Genomic DNA, 25,526 nt, shown 5'->3' with positions numbered 1-25,526 from the left:
TACCGCAAGGGGCGCCTGCATTAGTGGCCGCTCCATTTGAGTGGAGAACTCCCTCCCTCTATGTCTCGTCTCCAGTTTTTCAATCCCCTTTCAGTTCCTGTACTTGCTGTTTCAATTCAATTCGTGGTGTGTTTGTTTGTCTATTTCACCGCCTTGTCAGTGACTTGCCGGTTATAGAGCTACTAAATGAGCAATGTATTCATCACAAGCTTTGGAAAATGCTAGAAGCACTCCATAATTCACAACCCACTAGGAATTTCAATTTGTTCCAGTAAGCTTTTCCAGCATCAAAATTACCTCGCAACTTACATTTCTAAGACAGAAACCATGTTAAAACGTGGGAACACCTCCTTAATTACTTATTATTATTCAATAGCATGAAGAAAATCGTAAGATACTATGTTTCTTGTTAAAAAGCAAAGTGAAATGTCAGAAAGCACTACAGCATTCTAACCAACAAAAAACCTTAGGACAAATAATGCCAGTCACTTTGACTCAGCAAATAATACGATAAGTGATAGAATCATAGTAAATTACTTCAACAAACAAGCTCGTTTCGTGACCATTTTCTCTCCTTTTCGTCATGAAGAGCTTCATGGCAATTTGAAGTGCAAGAAGAGTGAACATTGAGACTGGTATCAAAGGTAGTGACCCAATCTCTCCTTTTAATCATGAAGAGATTCGTGGCAACTTGAAGTGCAATAGTTGTGAGCATTAATACTCCTAATCAATTGAGAATCAAAACAACTTGCTCACCCTACAGCTTTGGGTAAAACGCTCTGTGAATTCAAATCAGGAAGAGATTCGTGGCAACTTGAAGTGCATTACGACTCCTGATCAATTGAGAATCAAAACAACTTGCTCACCCTACAGCTTTGGGTAAAAAGCTCTGTGAGCATTAAGACTCCTGATCAGTTGAGAATCAAAACAACTTGCTCACCCAACAGCTTTGGGTAAAAAGCTCTGTGAATTCAAATTAAAAGCCCACTTTTTGACTTGTATAACAAAGTTAGCATATATACAATTTCAAGTCCAAAGTTGCTATGTAAAGGGAGATAAAAACCAATTTAAATACTAGAACTTAATATGAATGCTGCGAAAGAAGCAAAAACTCATAAGAACGCATAACTCTTATAATACTCACATTGCTGTGGCTAGACCTTGTTGATCCATCAATGACAAAAAGCTTCTTCAATGGGAACTTGAGCGAGGCAGCTAACTTTTCAATCTTCTCGCGCAATGGACCACTGGGTAACTGTGCCACAGCCGAACGGTAAGCACAGCTTTAGGTTTATACCCACAGAATATTCTTTGAAAAAAAATTAATCATCAAATCTTACAGGTGTGAACTTGTTGAACAGTGGCGCTATTAGGACTGGATAGATTGCCATAAGCAGCAATGAAAGCATCAATATAAAACCCCAGAGATAGATTGCCAGATAAGGTCCCGCTCTCTGAACATAGTCCATCATTGTAAGGAACAGATTCAAATAAGACGTAGACATCTTATTTTCATATCAAACTGAACTTGGAAAGAAAATCGAACTTGAGCATAGGCACAATTGAGAGGATCCAGTTCTTCACCTGGACAATGATTATCAAAGCTGCAACAACAGGGGGTCCAAGCACTACCATAAGACCCATACTGACAAAAAAGTCTTTGATAAATAGCCATAAAGTTTGCTGTGAAATTTTGCAACAAAACATGTTAGAAAAGTGATTTGTCACAAAGGCAAATAGTTGTAAATGATGGGCAAAACTTTCAATACTTGGCCTGGTGGATCAACCTACCTTATTGAACCCATGGCGTGCCTCAATGACAAAAGTCGAATATAGAGAAAACGGAAGCTCTGTAACCTGTCAACAGAACATGGAAGGAGCTGTTCACCTCAGTCAAAGCCCACAGATATTTGTTTAACCAGAAACTTGAACAATTTCCACCTGTGACCAGATGGTTGTAAGAGCTAAAAAGGCAAGTGTTCGATAGATTTCATTATTTGGATCCAGTCCCAGTTTCTCAACTACTCCACCTGTTTTCTGAAAATTGAAATGCATACAGTTATGTGCCTGTCTCACCCATCCAATTGTGTTTGCAAAAAACAGAGGATATCACTCAAACCAGCAGAATGAAACTTGAAGTACCTCCCAAAGCCATGGCAATGCTCCAACCAATATAATAGTTGTATCTTCAATTATAGTCACTAGCGCATGGAGAAAATGGAAATGGCTGCCACATAAAGAAGTGTCATTATGCTTCATAATCATCCTCTAAAGTTTGCAGAAACTAAAGCGCTCCTACCTTTTATCCAGACTATACGCACGGGCTTTTTCAAATTTTTCTTGGCTCACAACTCCAACCAATGGCTGAGGAAGTCTTGGAAGTTTGAGCGCAGAATGTTGTCGCACGTCCAAAAATGTCTCAAACAAGTACATGAATATCATGAATCCTGACAACATTTGCAATCCGTGAGACCATCATAAAGCACCCAAGCTGATCTCATACCATGAAACTAAAGATCAAAAGGACCAAAAATCCAAAGGTAGACAAGTTGTGAATCGCCCTATTGCTGTTCACAACTACTAACTTCTCACTCATTTGATTTTTCAGACTTTCCGATCAACAAATTATAGATGGATTAGATAATTCCAAGGCTAGAATCACAAAATTGGTTGCATTAAATGATTGTACAATCATTTTGGATGTATAGGAAATCCTAGAGCATTCTAAGAAGTTAGTCCATATGTAAAAAAAATCTATCCATTCTAAAATCACAGACTGCACTGCACCATTCTAAATGATCGTACTGCATCACTTTGATGTATAAGAAATCCTAGAGTATTATCACAGAAGTTAGTCCATATGTAAACAAAATCTTTCCATACAAGATACCTTGTTCTTCACTCACAAAATCACAGGTAACATAGATTGGTAGATTATGAAAAGAAAAAAAAAAGCACAGCGTCCAGAGTTTGAACTATCTTAAATGCTTCCAAATTCACTGAAACTATAAGGTACTTTGGGCTGCAATCACGACTGAGTACAACATCCTTTTTTCTCTCGATCATAAAGCCGATATCCCTCGAAAACAGAGTTGTAGCTGACAAAAAACATTCTCCTGGACTTAGGGTCAAACTTCCCCCTCTGCTCCTTCGGCACATGGACATGTGCATCGCTCCCAAAGATCCAAAAATGAGAGACGTAGGGCTTCTTACCAAAATAAGCTTCGAACGGGGTCTGCCTGGAACTGAAGAGGTTGGAGATCGGTTTATGGTATGAATTGTCGCCGCAACTGCCTCCATCCATAAAGACTTTGGCAAGTCTCTATGCTCAAGCATGGTCTGGGCCATTTCTACCACTATCCTATTCTTTCGCTCCACAACTACATTCTGTGAAGGCCATTCGGTATTTGCAAGCTATCACAAACTACTGACATGTTAAGCCACTAAAGACCCAACAAGTTAGGGCTCTCCGAGCCTAACCCTAGCCGACCTGCAGATTCCGGCCGAGGGGCCCAAAACCCTAAGAGAAGGAACAGTAGAAGCAACAAAAGAAGTTCTACCAACTTGCAAAGTCTTGCCGAGTGGCTTAATTTTAAAGACGAGTTCCCACCAACTTATAAGACCCCGTCCAATGGGGCTCAAGGGACTAAGGGCATTAAAATAATCAAGCAAGGCCCACACACACACACAATCTTATGCATAAAAGATGATGACATGACAGTTGTACGTAGCAACTGTCAGAGCCTGTTAAAGGACTTGGACACTCCAAGCAAGAAATCAATAGCAACACACGAACAAAATCTGCAAAATCAATGAATGAAAGAGAGAGAGAGAGAGAGAGAGAGAGAGTCGACACGAGACGACGGAGTTCCGCGCCCAGATGCACTGGCCCCAAAGACTAGCGCCCCTTTTGGTATTTCTTTATTATTGCTCGCCGCAACAGTAAACTCTGGAGGGTCCTCTGCTCTCAGACTCTACATCCAAATGCTCTGCAGAGTGAGGCCCCAGGGGCTCTTATAAACAAAACAAGGGTTGCAGAGCCCCAAAAAGCTTCTTTATTATTGTCGCCGCAACTGCCTCCATCCATAAAGACTTTGGCAAGTCTCTATGCTCAAGCATGGTCTGTGCCATTTCTACCACTATCCTATTCTTTCGCTCCACAACTACATTCTCTGAAGGCCATTCGATATTTGCAAGCTATCACAAACTACTGACATGTTAAGCCACTAAAAACCCGACAAGTTAGGGCTAACCCTAGCCGACCCGGAGATTCCGACGGAGTGTCACAAAGTGATGACGTGGCGGACAGCAGAAACCCTAAAATTCCTGCAAACCCTAATTTCTACCAGAAACCCTAATATCCCGAAATCGCGGAGGCTAGAAAAAAATCGAAAAATTTTTTTTATTTTTTTTTGAAATGATGAGCGACGCGAATTTTGCTTTTTTTCATATAAAAAAAAGAAAAGACTCTCTAAAGAGAGAGAGAGGACTACTGCTTTTGATTTTAAAAGCTTTTGGGGCTCTGCTTTTGGGCATCCCTTGTAACCTTTAAATAAGTGGTGAGAGTCTCACTTCTGAGAGCATCTGGACGAAGAGTCTGAGAGTGAAACCCTAACTGCTCTCTTGTACTTTGATGATTGATTAATACAAAAAGAAATACCGAAAGGGGCGCCAGTCTTTGGGGCCAATATCTCTAGGCACGGAACTCCGTCGGGCCAGTGCAAATCTATTGTGATCTGTGAATTGTTTTGAAGTGGTTATTTGGTGCTGTCGCGGTTGATTCTTGACTTGGAGTGTCCAAGTCTGTTACAGTAGTATCAGAGCACGGCCGATTTCTCTTCTACGGGAAATCCGATCCCCGAATTTTTTTTCCGCGGCACCTATGGCTTCAGGCAATGATCAGTCGACTCCCTCTGCATCTGGAGATGCGGGCTGGGATCACAACGAAGATTCAGACAGAGAGTATGGCCCGCCTCGGCCTACTCAGGCGGAGCAAAGAGAGATGGAGCGTCGTCAATTGATTGGCGATGCAACAAAGATGATGCTCAATTTTGCCAAGGACTCAAAGATGGTAAAATATATGCCTCCTTGGAAGGTACAAATGGAGTGGCAGAGAACCACAACCACTCCCGAAACCCGCTCTCAAGAAACCTTCTGCCTCCAAGAAATATACGGAGAAAGAACTAGAGACCGTGGTTGATGCACGGATTGCTCAGCTTTTCGACGTACAAAAGAAAGGCAAAAAGCACGGCAAAAAGTAGAAGAAAGGCACTGACTTCTCGGGATATTTGGGTCGTCGGTTGACATTTGACAAGGCAAAGAAACGGAAGAAGCGTGTTCGATTTGAAGGAGTACCCAGTTCTTCTTCTTCTTCTTCTGACAGTTCTTCTAGCTCCTCGGATTAGAGCGAAGAAGACAGAAAAAGCAAAAAGCGAAGCAAGACACAAAGCTTCGGAAAGGGCAAGAAAAAGGCAAAGAAGGCTACATCTCGCCCAGAGACTGACAGTTCTACCGAGGACTCGTCTACAGACAGCTCAGATTCCGATGACGGAAAGTTTTATGCGAACAAGAAGAATTTTTACTAAGTCAACCAGTATGACTTTCTCGAAGATAAAAGCAAGAAAGTCCGAGAGTTTAAGGAAGGTGGCCACTCGATCAAGTTTGATACTTTTTCAGGATACTCAGATAATTCGAAGGCTTTGTCTTTTATACAGCAGTTTGACATCGCTTTCGCGAGAGGACGCTATTCAGAACACTCCAAGATTCGGAGAGCTGCCTCTTACTTTAAGGGGAATGCTCGTACTTGGTGGTCCACGCTTCTTTTAAACAAGACTGCGCCAGTTAAATGACTGAAATTTAAGAGGCTTTTGTTAAGTATGGAGCCTGATTTACCCTTGTAATTTTCTATGGTAAAAGCGCACATTTGTAAGGCCTCCATTATGAGGAGAAGCCATCGTGCGTGAAGGAAAATCACTCACCGGAAACCAAAATTTTCACGAACAAGAATCAGGGGCAACTTTAAAGACCTCAGGGGCGGAGGTCCCCGAGACTTTTTTTTTCGCCGGAATATTATGGCCGGACGGCGGCCGGAAAGTGGTCGGAAAACAACCGGTCGGTTGGCCGGTGGTCAATGGCCGATGGCCGGTGGTCGGAAGTCAATGGCCAGTGGCCGGTGGTCGGAAGTCAATGGCTGGTGGCCGGTGGCCGAATTCAAAAGCGGACTTGTCTTCTCAAGGGCGGCCACACATGGGCGGATTGGAGGGTCCGATTTGGACTTATTCGCACAAGGGCGGCTACACATGGCTGTCTCTCATAAGAGAGGGCAGCCCTTTTGGCCTATAAAAGGAGGCCATTTCTACACACATTTCATAGTGTGAAGTTGATGCAACAAGGTGAGTGTGAGGTGGTGAGAGTGAAGCAAGGCAGGAGCTCTATCAAGGGTTTAATCCCTTCGTAAACTACTTCTTCTTTTGAAGTGCTAAAGCCATTGAGTGGCTGCTTTCCCGTGGACGTAGCCCACATTGGATGAACCACGTATATTGTGTGTACTCTCTCTCTCTCTCTACACTATAATCTCTTGTGTGTGAAATCTATCTCTCTCCATTAAGTAATCTACTCAAAAATCTATTTAGCTACGTCTTATTTCCTAACAACTGATACCAGAGCAAGGTTTGCTCGTAGCTAAATTATCTCAAGGAAAGGATTCCTTGAATTGAGTGGGAGTTATGGCGGAGGAAGGGAAGCTCAATATTGAGAAGTTCAACGGCAAAAACTACCAACATTGGAAGATGCAGATTGAAGACTATCTCTACCAGAAGGACCTCTATTTGCCACTAGGAGGTCTTACGAAGAAGCCCGCAACAATGGCAGATGAAGCATGGATTGTCCTTGATCGAAAGGCACTGGGAACAATCCGGTTAAGCTTGGCGTCAACGGTGGCCTTCAATGTTTCGGAGATGAAGACCATGGAGGACTTGATGAAGTCACTTGACGACTTCTACGAGAAACCATCGGCATCCAATAAGGTATTTCTTATGAAGCGCTTGTTCAATCTAAAGATGACAGAGAATGGTTCAGTTGCAGAACACCTAAATGACTTTAACACAAACATAAGTCAACTTCGATCAGTGAAAATCAATTTCGATGACGAAGTGCGAGCTCTCCTTATACTATCATCTCTACCGGATAGTTGAGACAGCCTTGTGATGGCTGTAAGTAATTCTATCTCTGGCACAAATACTCTTAAGTTTGATGATGTTGTGGGTGTTCTCCTAAGCGAGGAAATGCGAAGGAGAAGCACAGGAGAATCATCAAGTGCTGCCCTATCAATGGAAACAAGAGGAAGGCTTAAGGAGAGGTTCAAAAACCAAAAGGGTCGTGATCGCTCAAGGCGGAGCAAGTCACGCACAAAGTCAGTTCTTGAATGTTGGAACTACGGCAAGAAGGGCCACGTCAAGAAGGATTGCTGGTCCAAGAAGAAGAAGGAGACAGAGTCTCATGACAACAAGCCAACATCGGAGGCCAATGTGGCAGGTAAATTAGAGCAAGATGCTCTAATTCTCTCATTAGACAATGTGTCTGATTCCTGGATAGTAGATTCCGGGGCTTCATTCCATGCGACACCACACAAGCAACATTTCCAAGACTACACCAAAGGTAATTTTGGGTATGTATACTTGGGAGATGATAAAGCTTGTGAGATTGTCGGCAAAGGTACAGTTTCTGTCAAAACTGCCAACGGAAATGAATAGAAGCTTAAAGATGTTAGGCATGTTCCTTCTCTTCGCAAAAATTTAATCTCTACAGGACAATTGGACGATGAAGGTCACAACATTGCATTCGGAAACAAACGGTGGAAGATCTCAAAGGGATCTTTGGTGGTTGCCAAAGGAGAAAAGGTCGGTACACTTTACTTGTGTACTGTTAGCACGCAACCTTCAGCTTGTGCAGCAACTACAGAAGTTGGCAGTGCGGTGTGGCACTACCGACTTGGGAATATGAGTGCCAAAGGAATGCAAATCCTTCAAACAAAGAAGCTTCTACCAGGTTTGAAAGAAGTGGACTTAGAGTTCTGTGAAGATTGTGTTTATGGTAAACAAAAGAGGGTAAAATTTCAAAAATCAGGAAATGAAAGAAAAAATAAAAAACTTGAGTTGGTTCATTCTGATGTTTGGGGTCTTGCAAGTACACCATCACTTGGTGGCTCATTGTACTATGTAACATTCATAGACGATGCGACTAGAAAAACATGGGTTTATGTCATGAAGAATAAATCCGATGTATTTTCCATATTTCAAAGGTGGAAAGCCTTTGTGGAGAATGAAACAGGTACCAATATTAAATGCCTCAGATCCGACAATGGAGGCGAATATTGCAGCCAAGCTTTTGAAAGCTTTTGTGCTAGCAATGGCATTCGGAGGCAAAGGACAACCCAAGGACACCTCAACAAAATGGGATTTCGGAAAGGATGAACAGGACAATCATGGAACGAGCACGAAGCATGCGGCTACATGCAGGCCTACCGCTTGAGCTTTGGGCGGAAGCTGTAAGTACGTCTGTGCACTTAATCAATCGGTCACCCTCAACGGCATTGGATGGGGGAGTTCCAGAAGAGGCATGGACAGGTAAACCGGTGAATTATGCATTTCTCAAAGTGTTTGGGTGTGAGGCTTTCATGCACATAGATAGAAGCCTAAGATCAAAGCTAGATGCAAAGTCCAAAAAGTGTTTCTTCATTGGCTATGGAGAAGGAGACTTTGGGTATCGCCTATGGAATCCTGAAGATGGTAAAATCTGAAGGAGTAGGGATGTAATTTTTAACGAACAAAGTATGTACAAAGATTACTTGGAAAGAAAACAAACAAAAGAAACAGGTGATGAGTACATGGAGCTTGAGGACGGTGAAGACTCAAGGACTGCAAACGGTGACAATGTGCAACAATGTCAACCAAATGAGGAGCCTCAACCTATTCCCCGAAGATCTACAAGAGCAAGTAGACCTCCGGAAAGGTTTGTTCCTTCCTTCAACCATCTCTTGATCTCAGATTCTGGAGAGCCGGAATCATACAAAGAAGCTATGCAACATGAATCCAAAGAAGAATGGACGAAGAGCATGCAAGTGGAGATGGACTCACTACATCGCAACCAAACATGGGAGTTGGTTGAGTTGCCTAAAGGTAAGCGGGCACTTCAAAACAAATGGGTGTACAAGCTGAAGGAAGAAGAAGATGGGAAGAAAAGGTACAAGTCTAAGCTTGTGGTAAAAGGGTTTTCTCAAAAGAAAGACTTCAATGAAATATTTTCTCCTGTTGTAAAAATGAACTCAATTAGGCTTATCTTAAGCCTTGTGGCTGCTCATGATCTAAATCTCGAGCAAATGGATGTAAATACGGCATTCCCTCACGGTGACTTAGAGGAGGAAATCTACATGCTTCAACCAAAGGGGTATGAAGTAAAAGGTAAGGAGAAAATGGTTTGCAGATTAAAGAAGAGCTTGTATGGTTTAAAGCAAGCATCAAGACAATGGTACTTGAAGTTTGATCGATGGATGTTGGATCATGGATTCACAAGATGCAACTCGGATCACTGCGTCTACACGGAGAATTTGGGAGATGGGAAATTCATCATCCTAATGTTGTATGTTGATGACATGTTGATTGCAAGTGCTAACATGCAGGACATCAAAGACCTAAAAGAGGAGCTGTCCAAAGCTTTTTCAATGAAAGATTTAGGTGCTGCAAAGAGGATACTTGGTATAAAAATATCAAGGGACAGGACGAAGAAAACAATAAAGCTATCTCAAGAAGATTACATCAAGAAGGTACTAGAAAGGTTTGCAATGCAAAATGCAAAACCAATTTCTACACCTTTGGCTGGTCATTTTAAACTAACGAAGGATATGTGTCCAAAGACACAAGAGGAGATAGCCTATATGTCTAAAGTTCCATATGCTGCAGCGGTAGGTTCTCTAATGTATGCTATGGTCTGGACAAGGCCAGACATTGCACATGCAGTGGGAGTTGTGAGTAGGTTCATGGACAACCCAGGTAAAGAGCATTGGCAAGCTGTGAAGTGGATACTTAGGTATCTAAAAGGGACAACAACAAATGCTTTGTATTTTGGAGGAACTGATATTTTTCTAGAAGGGTATGCTGATGCAGATATGGCAGGTGACAAAGATACTCGAAGGAGCACTACTGGCTATGTGTTCACGGTTGGAGGCACAGCAGTAAGCTGAGCTTCAAAGCTGCAAAAAGTGGTTTCACTTTCTACCACGGAAGCAGAGTATGTAGCAATGACGGAGGCAAGCAAAGAAATTCTGTGGCTTCACAGATTCTTAGAAGAGCTTGGATTCAAACAAGACAATTGTGTCTTGTACAGTGATAGCCAAAGCGCTATCCATCTTGCGAAGAACTCAGCCTTTCATTCAAGGACAAAGCACATTGAGGTGAGATATCACTTCATACGCACTCTTTTGGAAGAGGGACAACTAAAGCTAGGAAAGGTGCATACAAGTGAAAATCCTGCAGATATGTTTACAAAGGTGGTCAACAAGGAGAAGTTGAGCTTTTGCTCATCTTCAATCGGCATTCAAGGATAAGAAGCCAGAATGGAAAGCAGTCACAGGTTTGGTTTGGAGATCAGTCTCCAAGTGGGAGATTGTTAAGTATGGAGCCTGATTTACCCTCGTAATTTTCTGTGGTAAAAGCGCACATTTGTAAGGCCCCCATTATGAAGAGAAGCCATCGTGCGTGAAGGAAAATCACTCACCGGAAACCAAAATTTTCACGGACAAGAATCAGGGGCAACTTTAAAGGCCTCAGGGGCGGAGGTCCTCGAGACTTTTTTTTTCGCCGGAATATTATGGCCGGACGGCGGCCGGAAAGTGGTCGGAAAACAACCAGTCGGTTGGCCGGTGGCCGGTAGTCAATGGCCGATGGCCGGTGGTCGGAAGTCAATGGCCAGTGGCCGGTGGTCGGAAGTCAATGGCCGGTGGCCAGTGGCCGGAAGTCAATGGCCGGTGGCCAGTGGCCGAATTCAAAAGCGGACTTGTCTTCTCAAGGGCGGCCACACATGGGCGGATTGGAGGGTCCGATTTGGACTTATTCGCACAAGGGCGGCTACACATGGCTGTCTCTCATAAGAGAGGGTAGCCCTTTTGGCCTATAAAAGGAGGCCATTTCTACACACATTTCATAGTGTGAAGTTGATGCAACAAGGTGAGTGTGAGGTGGTGAGAGTGAAGCAAGGCGGGAGCTCTATCAAGGGTTTAATCCCTTTGTAAACTACTTCTTCTTTTGAAGTGCTAAAGCCATTGAGTGGCTGCTTTCCCGTGGACGTAGCCCACATTGGGTGAACCACGTATATTGTGTGTACTCTCTCTCTCTCTCTACACTATAATCTCTTGTGTGTGAAATCTATCTCTCTCCATTAAGTAATCTACTAAAAAATCTATTTAGCTACGTCTTATTTCCTAACAGCTTTTTATTTCTTCTTGGTTGACTCAAGAGTTTGAGCGAGATATACGAGCTGCTTGGAACCATCTTCGGATGACCAAGAAAGATACAATCAATGCTTATTGTGAAAAGATTCTGGAGCTCTTTTCTACCCGCCTCTTCATTCAAGAAGATCTCGTTCAGAGAACAGATTGAGCGGTTTACCTTGGGTCTACCTACAGAGATCCGAGATCACTGCTTGGAATAGGAGTCAGCTTCTATTCAGGAGTTGATGAGTCATGCGACGCAGAGCTTTGCTATTCACTCTGGCAGTCTGACCTACCCCACAGATGAGGCTATGACACAACGAGCCGAACAGACTTCTGGGAATGAAAGTAGAAAGAAAAAAGAGCAACCAAGAGAAAAATGATGCACGACCAAAGCTTACTCCTGAGGAGAGAGCTCGCTTCATCAGAGAGGGGAAGTGCTTTGGATGCAGGGAACAGGGACGACGACAGGCCTGAGAGTTCAAGAGCAGCTGAGGAATGTGGCAGAAAAGGCAGATAGAAAAGCAGAACTGGTACCACATGGCGTGGGACCTGTACCGAATCTAATGAATGAAAGTACAAACTTTGCTGCTTTTGGGGCAAAGTGAAGGATCAAGAAGCTCTTTTGAAGGAGCAAAGGCCAACTTCTTTTCACTTGGAATTGGCAGCTCGATTTGGAATTACGCCCGACAGACTGACGCCACAGGCAGAGGTAGTTCGACTGGCACCCGGATGGGATGTTGCCATTACACCGAGCATTGGCAAACTTTGTTTGCAATGACAGGGGTGTTCAGGGCACGCGAGTGACATTCTACTCAAGATCCCTTGGTACCACAAGAACTACGCCATGGTTGACTACCGGGCCGAGAAAGCGACTTTGATAAATGAAGGGCTTAGAGATTGTACTTGATGAACTTCAATTTCTTACTCATTCTTTGGTAGAGAACTGAACGCTGGATAAAGGTTGAATATGTTTTGACCTGATCAAAAGAACGCCAAGATTTTTCTCCACATCCATGCCGATTGCTTTTCAGAGGGCCTGAAGATCAAACCATTGATCTGATACCTAGAAGCACGCCACCGAATCGGCCACCTTACCGTGTGAGCCGAGTACAGAATGAAGAGATTATGAACCCAGTGAAACACCTCTTGGAAAAGGGTCTTGTCCAACCTAGTACTTCACCGTATTGCTCTCCAGTGTTGTTGGTTTTGAAGAAAGACGGATCTTGGAGAATGTGCATCGATTATAGCACTCTCAACGAAATCACCATCAAGAACAAATTTCCGATTCCTAGGGTCGATGATATACTCGACAGGTTACAGGGATCCTCGTGCTTTAGCAGGATTGACTTGAAGAGTGGATATCATCAGATCAGGATAGTGCCGGGAGACGTCTACAAGACAGCTTTTCGGACAACTTTTGGGTTATTTGAGTTTTTGGTAAGCCTTTTGGCTTAACCAATGCTCGTGCGACATTTAACCGGATGATGGACAGGATTTTTCGAGAGTACACGCTATTTGTTGGCACTTTCTTTGACGACATCATTGTTTTCTCCAAGAATGAGGCAGAACACAGAGATCATCTGCTTCAAATCTTTCAGGCATTACGAGATCACACGTTAGTGATTAATGCAAAGAAACGTGAATTTTTCCTACTAGAGATGCATTTTTTGGGACACATTGTGTCAGCAACAGCAGGAGTGCAAATGGACTCGGCCAAGATAGAGACTATCCGTGATTGGCCCGATTTGAGGAATGTCCATGAAGTTAGAAGCTTCTTGGGACTGTGTTCGTACTACAGGCGGTTCATATGAAAGTTTGCAGAGGTTGCTTCCCCTTTGCATACCTTGACACAGAAAGGAGTACCTTTTTCGTGGGGACCCACAGAGGTGACTTCCTTTCGGACATTGAAAGAGAAATTGACTACAGGACCAGATTTGACTTTGCCGGACTTGTAGAAGTCATTTGAAGTATTTTGTGATGCTTGTGGTCGTAGTCTGGGTGCGGTCTTGATGCAAGAAGGCCATGTCATAGCTTACTAGAGCCGTTTGTTCTCTAGGGCGGAGATGACAGCACAGATCTATGAGAAAGAGCTTTTGGCGGTTATCCATGCTCTTACTCAGTGGCGGCATTACCTACTCGGAGCGGATTTTACTGTCTTTACAGACCATCAGAGTTTGCGCTACTTCTTGTCACAGAAGCAGCTTTCGGAAAAGCAGATGCGGTGGGCGAACATCTTGTCATAGTTCCACTTCCAGATTGTCCATGTGCAGGGACAAAAGAATGTGGTGGCAGATGCTTTGTCTCAGAAACCGTTGGTTCTGGCTATTTCCGCGATACATCATAGGAGCTTCGAGGATATGGTCGATCAGTATGCCACAGATATAGATTTTGCAAATATTTTCACACAAATACGGGATGAGGAGACAGTAGCGGGATACTCCCTTCGGGAAGGCTACTTGATGAGAAAGACTATGTTGTGTGTTACACAGCCGTTGAGGGATAAGGTTATGATTGAATGCCACTGTCCACCTTTTACGGGTCACCGCGGCATTGCTACCACCATGAAAGGGTAGAGAGATACTTCTTTTGGCCGTGACTCAAGAAGGATGTGGAAGAGTTTGTGCGCAGTTGCTTGGTATGCCAGAAGGTCAAGTTTGACAGGCATAAGGCACAGGGATTGTTACAGCCTTTACCCATACCCACCCACCCCTGGGAAAATATTGAAATGGATTTCATTTTTTTTTAATCTCCCGAGAACACAGAACGATCACGATGATATTCCGATTACATGGCACGTCTAAGACGATTCTCTCCGACAGAGACCCCAGATTTATGAGTTGGTTTTGGAAGGCAATTTGGGAGAACATTGGCACGTAGTTGCAGTTCCCGTCATCGTTCCGCTTGCAGACTGACGGGCAATTTGAGATTGCCAATTCAGTGATTTTAGATTTATTGAAGTCTTGTATCTCGGATCAGAAGACTCAATGGGAAAAGAACTTACCTTTGGTGGAATTTGCCTACAATAACACGATACACTCTTCGACGGGGAAGACGCCATGTGAGATTGTTGAAAGTGCTGCGAAGGTTCCATCCTTCCTGAGCACGACAGATTAGATATTTGAAGCGGATGAATATTCGCGAGATTTGGATACGGCTTTTGCCAAGGTTCGCGAGACTTTGCAGGAGTCTCAAGAACGACAGGAAAAGGCAGCGGATTGCCATCATCGCGACTTGAAATTGAAGGAGGATGATTGGGTGCTCTTACTTTTGAGAAGGCACGCCTACGAAAGAAAAAGGGAAAGGAGAGGCTTTTTCCAAAGCTTAGTATGTGATACTACGGACCTTTCCAGATCACTGACAAGATAAATGATGTCTCCTTCCGATTGGAACTGCCAGATACTTGGAGGATTCATAATGCATTGCATGTGAGTCTCTTGAACCCTGTTAAGGGTGATGTGCCTAATGATGGGGAGCCTGATGAGCAACCCGCAGTGGAAGAAAACGAGGAGATCCTTGTTCCTGAACAGATTTTGGCACATAATGATACGAAGAAAAGTAAAGTCCGAAGGCGGTTCTTAGTTCAAGAACTTTCTTGCATTTGATGCAAAGTGGATGGAGGAGGAGGACCTAGCAGATACTCCTCGAATTGTGACACTTTACCTCGATGTTTTGGTTTAGCATAGTCTACTCCAAACGGAACCCAAAAACTCAGCTTGGCCGAAGATCTGGTGCAGTGGGATGCACAAGAGGGGAGTTACTCCGCTCCCTTGTCAAGAGATGCCTTGATTTTGATACTAAAGTCACTGATGTCTCTTTGAGCTTCAGGGATACTGAGAGCTGACAGTATTCTGCTGGATGACTTTATGAAATGGAATTCCTGATAATGATACTGATTTGTTCTTGACTTCTTGTGAGTGCAGGAACAGATAGCCGAAATGACTGCAGCATTTTGGTCTGATTGATCTCGAATAGACATGGTTGCAATAGGGGTTAGTCAATCGGACATCGATGAGGTCCCGATTGGACCTAGATGTGATTGCTAGCTACATTGCCGATAAATCATGGTCTAAGATCCGAATGAATGTTGAATGTCATGTGATGTCCTGTGATGTCTCGTGATGTCCTGTGATGTCGTGTGATGTGACTGTCGATTTTGTACATGTGCTAGATGTGTGTTCCTAGTACGTAGGTACTAACAGTCAGTGTCAGCTAAGACGGTTTATGGCTTTTGTCGGTTTTGCAGGCGTAATCGCGGTCGATTACAATGCTTTCAAGAGGGGGGTATGTCACAAAGTGATGACGTGGCGGACAACAGAAACCCTAATTTCTGCCAGAAACCCTAATTTCCGAAAATCGCGGAGGCTAGAAAAAAAAATTTAAAAAATTTGATATGATGAGCGACGCGAATTTTGCTTTTTTTTATATAAAAAAAAGAAAAGACTCTCTAAAGAGAGAGAGAGGACTCCTGCTTTTGATTTTAAAAGCTTTTGGAGCTCTGCTTTTGGGCATCCCTTGTAACCTTTAAATAAGTGGTGAGGGTCTCACTTCTGAGAGCATCTGGACGCAGAGTCTGAGAGTGAAACCCTAACCGCTCTCTTGTACTTTGATGATTGATTAATACAAAAAGAAATACCGAAAGGAGCGCCAGTCTTTGGAGCCAATATCTTTAGGCACGGAACTCCGCCGGGCCAGTGCAAATCTATTGTGATCTGTGAATTGTTTTGAAGTGGTTATTTGGTGCTGTCGCGGTTGATTCTTGACTTGGAGTGTCCAAGACTGTTACACGGAGGGGCCCAAAACCCTGAGAGAAGGAACAACAGAAGCAACAAAAGAAGTTCTACCAACTTGAGAAGTCTTGCCGAGTGGCCTAATTTTAAAGACGAGTTCCCACCAACTTATAAGACCCCGTCCAATGGGGCTCAAGGGCCTAAGGGCATTAAAATAATCAAGCAAGACCCACACACACACACACACAATCTTATGCATAAAAGATGATGACGTGACAGTTGTACCGAGCAACTGTCAGAGCCTATTAAAGGCTTGGACACTCCAAGCGAGAAATCAATAGCAACACAAGAACAAAAACTGCAAAATCAATGAACGAGAGAGAGAGAGAGAAAGTCGACACGGAACAACAGAGTTCCGCGCCCAGATGCACTGGACCCAAAGACTAGCGCCCCTTTTGGTATTTCTTTATTATTGCTCGCCGCAACAGTAAACTCCCGAGGGTCCTCTGCTCTCAGACTCTACATCCAAATGCTCTGCAGAGTGAGGCCCTAGGGGCTCTTATAAACAAAACAAGGGTTGAAGAGGCCCAAAAAGCTTCAGTTCTAAAAGCACATAATCCCCATAGGCATCTGCACCCAAAAAGCCCAACGTAAAACTACAAAAATCTGTCAACGCAAATTTCAAGAATCCATGTAGTCCTACCACATCAACACATCAATATAAAACACGTAATTCCGTACAATCTTGCCACATCAGCAATCTATACTATCTACCACGTCAGCATGTCAGCGCATTTTACGAAATTCTACCTAAGAGTTCAAGCTTTCGAGTTTTTAGGGTTACGCCCCTCGGTTAGTGCTTCCTAAGTTCTGTAAGTTGTCCATGTTAGGATTTTTAATCCTAACCCTCTTTTTAGGCCCTACACCCAAAACTTCTCCAAGTTCTTTCGGGGTCAGTTTCTCCTTGTCCGCTCATCCACTTTCCTTCCAATTGTGCACGTCACGTCATCACTTTGTGACATTTTAAATGTGGCAGGGCCCGTCTTTTGAGCAAATTAGCTTGGGAGCACAGCGAGAGAGGATCCTTGGACATTGTACTCTTGCAAAGTAATAATAAAGAAATACCGGAAGGGGTGCCGATCTTTAGGGCCAATCCATATTGGCTCGGAACTCCTTCATGCCGTGTCAACTCTCCTCTTCTCTCTCTCTCTCCCTCTATTCAAGTTTATTCAATTGTTTGCAGTTTTCTCACGTATGTTGTAGATCTTTGATGTAGTGTGCAATGGAAGTGATTGATGGTGAATTCTCAAGAGTGAGTGCTCAATGCGTACTCAGGGGGTTCCTTTTACTTCATGAAGATGTGCAAAGACTAGAGAGAGAAGAGAGAATGATACTATGAATGAAGATTCTATAGCCCACATATGCACAATGAGCAACCTTTCATGATCATGCCATGTTGTTGATTGTAATTGTCGTTCCGATGGATCTAGCCAATGCGTACTCAGGGTTCCTTTTACTTCATGAAGATGTGCAAAGACTAGAGAGAGAAGAGAGAATGATACTGTGAATGAAGATTCTACAGCCCACATATGCACAATGAGCAATCTTTCATGATCATGCCATGTTGTTGATTGTAATTGTCGTTCCGATGGATCTAGCCGACACTCCCAAGGCATTAATCCTTTCTATGTGCGAGGATGACCCTAATATGCAAGAGTTGCAAGCAATAGGTACCCCATTTTGGCTAACTAGGTGGGAGTGTGCATTATCTAACCCACTATGTGGGTCCACCATAACTGGTGACCACTCATCAAAGGCCTACTCAAATGCACTATTGTCATTATCCTTCAAAGAGGAAAACAATTTTCAAGTGTTAAAAAATGAGCAATATTAGAAAAAGGACACAAGATCTTTCTTTATTGAGTTGTAACACTCGGCCATTTTTCATTCGGTTGAGCACACCATTGACTCTATGTACCCGTGCACCAGACTCCACCAATCCAACACATCTACAAAGACATCGGTCACTGATCAATCACATTTCTGTCGAGGGTCTCAGATACAAAGCATGATCATTGTAACCTTTTAGCAATCACACCAGACCGCGCTGATCTTTTTACGGATGTCTTGATCTAGTAAATCTAGTTACTATTCGTATCCTTTCTTTTTACATTTCAATCAAGGAAACCGTGCTTGTATCCCCACAAGACAGCCACATAGCATGCAGTTCACAAATCACATACTTAGTTCACATTGAACACCTTGTTTCAATCTTTCAATCTAGCCATCTCATTCCGTCCCAAACTCTTGATGCCCCTAGATCACTCTGCAGCCATCGCATCCTTCCCGAACTCTTGATACACTCACACCAATATCCAGTGATCTCATCCAAACAGACATCCTGATGCACTAGAATCTCATTCACTTAGCCATCACATCCAGATCTCGCCGATCTCTAACAGATATCTAGATGCACTGGGTTCAAATCATTCATCGGACCAAATACTACAGACACTTTATCTTTCTCTACATGTCTCTAACAACACCACATAAAAGATAAACCTTCATAAGTTGAGAATAGTCTGAAATTACAACTTATAAGAGAAGATAAAACACTCACAAAACTACAAAAGCAAGGGAGACAAGAAAACAAGGGGAAAAAAAACTAAATCACTTTATTTGCCACTAAACAAGACTAGATAAAACAAACCATTATTCGCTTAAAAATGTTTTTAGAAAAGGCATACCCAAAATAAGTTAAAGCAACTTGGCTAAAACTTGAAACAAGTACTCAACTTTAAACTAAAAAAGGATAAGACATCTTAAAGACTTAATTCTAGAAATTAGACTCTTGGGTACTAATGCAACTATATAGGAACACTCCCTAGTGCCTACGCCTAGCAGACATTGGCTATGCTAATGTGCAATTAGAGGGTATGCAACTAATCTAAAGGGCCTAGACATGTTGGTCCTGTGTACAGGCTCACAAACACAACAAATTCTTACAGTCCTAAAGTAAGCTAAATACTAGAAATGAATACTACTACAAACCTACGAAGAAGAGGTTGAAAATAACCAAAGAAGTAACAAAGATCCAAACTTGACAATATGTGACCTCAACTTCGTTGCTTGTCCAAGCAGGAAGAGTAAGATTTTATCACCTTTATCATGCATAGCTTGGACAACAACTATGACATGCCTGCTCATGTCGTCAGTGCCCAAGAGTAGGTGCAGGTTTGTATAGAGATCATTTATGCTTTGAACGTACTCTATAAAACCAACGAGCTGAGTTTCTATCACCCTCCGGAGATCATGGGCATACTCAGCAATGATAAAGGTTAGCATTTGTCAAGCTAGAGCAAAAATATTAGAAGCACCAGAGATCAAAACATCAAAATAGTGTGTTCAATTCAATCAAGAAAATTTCCAATTCAATGTACAATTGTTCATAAAATGACTATAAATATCCCTAAAATCTCAAAGAGAAATTAATGACTTTATTCAATCTAGGCAATCTGTCACAAGGAGTGAAGTGGCTCCCCTCGTGTAATCCCCACCGCACCAAATTCAGCCTACAGATCGGTAACTTTTCGCATAGACATTGCTAATATTCATTCAAGGTACAGCTCTCTAAGAAGAATTTGCGATGTTCTCTCCCTCCATCCACTTTGCATCGAGGGCCAAAAAGTATCCTTGACCAAAATTATCCGGAGGACCTAGCTTACCTTTCTATTCCTTTCTTGTGCCCTCATACCAGTTGGTGACCTTGTTTGCCTCCCTTGTCCATTGGCACCTCAATCTGAATCGTGAGATTTCTCTGATGAAGCATCAACTGATTCTCTTTCTCGTCCGAATCCTCCGATGCACTATCATATGATTCCCTTACTTCTCCGGAACCCTCTGATGAACTTTCATCCGGTTCCCTTATTTCTTTCACTTCACTAGATGTTGAGGTGGACACTGGCTTGTCGGTAGGACACGTCAATGCACTTGTAAACCTTGCTTGGCATTAGCCTCTGAATAGACTCAGATGTCAACTGTAGACAATACCGTCAAATCTCTTTTGGCAATCCACAATAAAACCACTCAATCTGGTTGCTCAAAGTGACCCTCCGAAAAGAGGACACTGGCAAATAGGTTGTCACATGACACATCCAACCCTATGTGTCCGTGGACAAGCTACAACACGACAAGGGTTCAGTCAGTCCTGTCAATCTAGATTTAGAAGTGATCTGGCACTTTTGTGAATCTATTCATAGACCGTGCATGCCCAGTCACTTAGTGTAGATGCATATCCTCTCGTTGCACACAGCATGATCATAAGCATTACGATCAGAATCCTTCAGAGGAATTTTCCAGTGCATTTAGCCTATTTTCTCTATTTTTGACATTTTTCACTTATTATTTTTAAGTGACTTTTGTTGGAAAGTAGGTAGGGCAAATTGAGTAAGTTTGTATATAAGCAAACCTAGACTAGCACTAATTGGCAAAAGAGGCAACAGGAGCTCCACGCTCAACAAGCAACTTCTCAACAGAACCCCCCAAGAGACCTAGGGTTTCTGGAGCAGAAGCCTAAAGCTAGTGTTTTGGGATCAGATCAGCCCTGGCGTGTTGGTGCACAGCAGATCAGCCCCGACGCCATCGCTACACAGCAGATCAGCCTAGCGTTTTTGCATTTGCAGAACCACGGCGACAGAAAGACCAATTTCAGCCCCTAGCGTTTTTGCATCTGCTACACACCCTAGCATTTTGCAGATTCACCACGACGGAAAGTCAAGGAACATCAGTGTTTTCAGTTTTCAGCAGTTAGTACCCGCAGATCAAGTCCCGAACCTCGCAGATCTCACCTTCCCGCAGCAGTTCCTCGCCGCACGGTCAGTTTCCGCCAGGTTTACAATTTCAGCCCGGAAAACGCAGATTTCAGCATCTGCGTTTTCAGCGCGTTGTCGTCGCATCGTCGTCATCGACATCGTCATCGGCATAGAGTCGGAATTCAGCAGATACAAGATTTGCAGATTTCAGCCCATAGCATTTTTGGACAGCAGTAGAAAGATTGCAGATTTCAGCCCTTAGGTCGGTCTAATCATCATCGTCGTCATCGCCGACATAGCCTAGACTTGCATCATTCACATGCATTCAGTTTGTACCAGATTGTGCAATCATAAGTAGACCACTCTCGCCGACGAGAGTGGGGCCTTCGGAGGAGAGTTTTACAACGTCTCTGATGTCGTATCTCTCTTCTCTCTCTATCTCTCAGTCTCATACACTCGCACGCACAATGTCCATTCACTTTGTTTGTGATCATAGCATTCTCTCATTAAGAACGGAAGGCTCTACCCTCCATAAGAACAAAAGGAACCTTGAGCACAGTTCGGAGCACTCATCTTGAGCAAAGCGCAAACATTCATTCCGTTGCACCTAACATAGGTATTCCAAAACCTCTGGCAGTAATCATCCAACATGTCTTTCTTAGTCATTCTCAAATGATGCCAAGCCATGTAACATCTTCTTCATATTCTTCCGTTATCCAAGTAGAATGAAAATTCTCTTGAATTTTACCCACGTAACAACAAAGTAGACCACCATGTCTGTGCATTTCCTCTCAAATAAGATGCCGCCCTTCGCACCTTGGAGCGTTCTGAGAACCGACCTCCCGAGGTCTCAAAAGGTGGAAATTGATAAAGAGGCCTCCCAAAATCTTGGGTTGTAAGTTGGAGGCGTGTCCGAGGGATACATTCTGAGGCCAAACCATGCTGCAAATATATTTACCTCAAAGGTCTTATCAAGGAGCTAAAGCAAGTTTGAAATCATGCTACGTCTTCGGACTGTCAGGTTTCTTGGTTAACGGAGCCCACCATGTCAAAGCACTATCTTTGAGAAAAGAGGTGACTCGTAGCAACTTGAATTCTTCTATACAATTTCCAGTACTGCAACGGACGTCAAATTGTTGTAAGAACTTGAGAGCACTGTGAGAATCTTGGATGCCTAAGAAGGTGAAAAATTTAACTACAACACCACCATCCTTGAAGGGTTTTGGGCCCCAATCTGCCATTGGAGGTGCTAAGTAATAATAGTAGTGATGGTGCCCCTTTGATAGGAGGTTGTAGTTGGCGGTGGTGGGACATAGGGTGGAGGTGTTGGTGGCAATGGTAGTGGTAGTGGTGCTCCAGAAGCCACATACCCGTCGTTCTCCTAAAGCCATATTCTTGAAAATGCCTCCCAGAAACTGAGAGACATCTCCAAAGTTGTGTCGTGAAGAGATAATTGGGTTAATTCGAGAAGGGTCATGCGGAAGAGAAGAGTAATTCTAAGAAGGTTGTGCTCAAATAGCTGTGCAAAGTTTCCAAGTCAATCCTGTCATCCATCGATCTCTGCTTTTGATTTTTAGCTAGATATACCAATTGTCATACCACGTACTGGGCATGTGTCGTCATGAGTGGACAGGCTCGATGGATTTTCTCCCTCGGCAGTGTGATCTCCTAGTGCTCTGTCCATGTCAATAAGATCATGCTCCGGTTTGCAGAGGGCAAGGGAGCAAGCTGTGCTCTGATACCACTGTAAAACTTTCCGGCGAGGGATCAGACAGAAACACAGAGATAACTACAATCTACACACTTGGTAACACTTTAGCACTTCAAAACACTTGAATAAAAGAGAGTAAACGACACGACACGGCGGAGTTCCAAGCCAAGACTCACTGGCCCCAAAGACCAATGCCCTTTGCGATATTTCTTTATTATTATGTCACAAAAGTACAACTCCCGAGGGTCCAACTCTCTCCAAGACTCTCCTTGGGCTCTTATTGTCAGGTACAAGAAGTGTTTAAGGATTTAGCTCGGATCTAGTACTTCACACAAACACATCTAGTACTTCGCACAAGCACAAGGTTACGTAACTTCACTTGAAAGAAGAATTTAAATTAAAGACGATGAAGGAGACAGTGAGGCAAAGAGAGAGAAAAGAGAGACGACACGGCATGTCAAGTCCCAACCACCCTCAAGTTGCCAGAGCAAGTACTTGCTTTATTTCTTGCACAATGCTGATACAATGATGCTAAATACTGAAATGCTAATGGGTACTTGATGTAAATGCTTGGCACTCCTGAGGTATTGAAGGGTACTGCGGTAGATGTTGCGGGGTACTGCCGTGGGTGCTTGGTACTTGAGACTCGAGAGGCTAAGTGCTGGGTACTGCGGGTACTTGGCGCTTGGTAACGTGGGGTACTCTAGTACTTGGTACTACAGGGTACTTTGGGTCCTGAAGGTACTTGTGTGCTAAGGACACGGAGGTCCTAATGATCCCTACATTGAGCTAGGCAAGAGCAAAGCCAAAATGCAAGGGGTGCTAGATGTTGGGGTATTGCGACGACGATGACGATGGCGACGACGAGGATGAGGGGTACTTGTGCTACGGTGCTGCTGAGGTGCTAATGGCTACTGCCAGAGATGCTTGGTACTGAGACGACGACGACGGCAACTGTGGGCTGATCTGCTACCACCGAGGACGGCGATGGCTAAAAAACTGAAAACGCTGGTGCTGCTGGCTGATCTGAAAATGTTGCTGATCTGCAATGGCTGATACTGAATTCAGGGTGCTTTTAGGGCTGAAAAATGCTGGTGGAAGAGGTTGAGGGAAACGCCAAGGCTTGCTGAAAACGTTGATGGCTGCTGGGTACTACTGAGAAGAGGTGTTGCAGACACTTCGCCTCCTCCTGCCTCTTCTGCTCTTCAAGCGCTCCTCTAGGGCTGCCTATATAGGCATTTCATGCTGGGTCGAGCAGTGGCCAAATCAGCCCCACGACCTTGACAAAATAAAAGTTGAAGGGTCATATAATAAATGGCTTAAGAGGCGGTTCACATGCAGTAAAATGCCTATATGCCTATACGATTATTGTGTTGTGCAAGAGAGGGTATGCAACTATGACCTGCCTGGGCATGCACGTCCTGCTAGAGGCTCACAAATTGCTAGGCTAGGTCCTATGCTAACTATGACTAACGCTAGAATGTAGAAGAAGCTTGTCCACGTGGCACAAGTGAAGCGCGCACGTGGGAGTACAAGGGATGCCAAAAGCAGACCCCCAAAAGCATCACGTCAAAAAGCACTTCATCCGAAAAGAAATTGCTCTCAAAGCTAGCACCAAAACTTGCCAAAATCTAAAATCACAAAAATCATAATTCCATAAACCAGTGCCACGTCATTAGGATTAATAATCCTAACCCCTACCAACTTATGGAGTACTAGCCGAGGGGCCTAAAACCCAAAAGTCAAAAGCTTAGACTCTAGAGCTGATTTTCGTAAATCGTGTTGACATGCCATGTGGCACTGTTGTAGAGATTTCCGCGTTTTCCATTGTTGGTTGATGACGTGGCACTACTATACAAAATTCCGCTTTTTGCATTGGCAAATTTTGGCAAGTTTTGGCGCTAGCTCTTGAGAGCAATTGCTTTTAGGAATAAGTGCTCAAGGCTTTAAGCCTCAAGGCTCAAGCTTCATTTCTCCCTTTCTCTCCCTCTCCCCCTCTTTCGCTCAAGGCTCCATTGACGGTTTGACCACCTCTCTCTCTCTCTCTCTCCAAGCTCCCTCCCTCTCTCGAGTCTCATCACTAATGACCCAAGCTTCCGCATCAAGTGAACGTGTGCCCTTGGGTGCGAAGAAGAAGAAGGATGAAGCTTTATGGAGGAACGAAGTCATTCCCAAGTGTTGGGAAAGTCCCGTGGTGCATGTGCATGGAAGTGCAAATTATGTGGTAATCCAACATAACCAAAGTCCATGCTCACCTCCGCAAGCTAGAGGGACAACAAGTAGCAATATGCAAGGCGGTCAACGAGCAATTGTTGAAGGTATTTGAAGCCAAGGATGCCGCCATCAAAGCCAACAAAGAAGAGAAAGATGCGGCAAGGCCTAAGCGCAACAACCACAACATACTTCGAGCCGAGTTCTTGAAGCATTTGGGGGACAAAGTACCTCTAAAGTATTGTGAGACCCGCTTCGCCTACAGCTATCTTTTTTTTTCCGAGAAAAAGATCCTTCTATTAGTTAATGAAAAATGCCCATAGGGCTACATCCACCTCTGCAAGAGAGGGCTACAACAAGCATGATGGGGAGACTCTCCCAATGAAAAAACAGCATATATACAATGATGCTAAATCAAGATAAGAGGAGGGAAGAGCCACACAGCTGGACAGTAGTGCCATCTGAGCACCCCCTGGACTATGGTGAAGAAAGGCCCAGGGCGCCAGAGTGGAAGGAAAGCCTCGCGGCGCTCCCGCATGCGGTCGGAGCTACCCTGTAGTCCCTCAAGCTGTCCTCTGAGA

General features: G+C 43.7%; 1 protein-coding gene across 1 annotated transcript in view; it reads right to left on the bottom strand.

The window, feature by feature from the left end:
• Positions 1-25,526, bottom strand: part of ATSTE24 (Peptidase family M48 family protein) — a 104,015-nt gene that overhangs the window by 61,263 nt on the left and 17,226 nt on the right. Inside the window, exons 2-8 of the mRNA XM_086489634.1 lie at positions 2,300-2,447; positions 2,143-2,227; positions 1,942-2,037; positions 1,792-1,857; positions 1,585-1,683; positions 1,341-1,454; positions 1,145-1,255 (exon numbers count right to left, since the gene is read on the bottom strand). Of these exons, the coding sequence (XP_086345760.1) occupies positions 1,145-1,255; positions 1,341-1,454; positions 1,585-1,683; positions 1,792-1,857; positions 1,942-2,037; positions 2,143-2,227; positions 2,300-2,447 (719 nt within the window). The remainder of the gene's footprint in view (positions 1-1,144; positions 1,256-1,340; positions 1,455-1,584; positions 1,684-1,791; positions 1,858-1,941; positions 2,038-2,142; positions 2,228-2,299; positions 2,448-25,526) is intronic.

The sequence above is a fragment of the Adiantum capillus-veneris genome, chromosome 2 (genome assembly GCF_014529385.1).
Source record: "Adiantum capillus-veneris isolate H3 chromosome 2, ASM1452938v2, whole genome shotgun sequence".
Taxonomy (NCBI): Eukaryota; Viridiplantae; Streptophyta; class Polypodiopsida; order Polypodiales; family Pteridaceae; genus Adiantum; species Adiantum capillus-veneris.
Note: the sequence above shows the minus strand (reverse complement) of the source record. Positions and strands in the feature narration are given on the sequence as shown.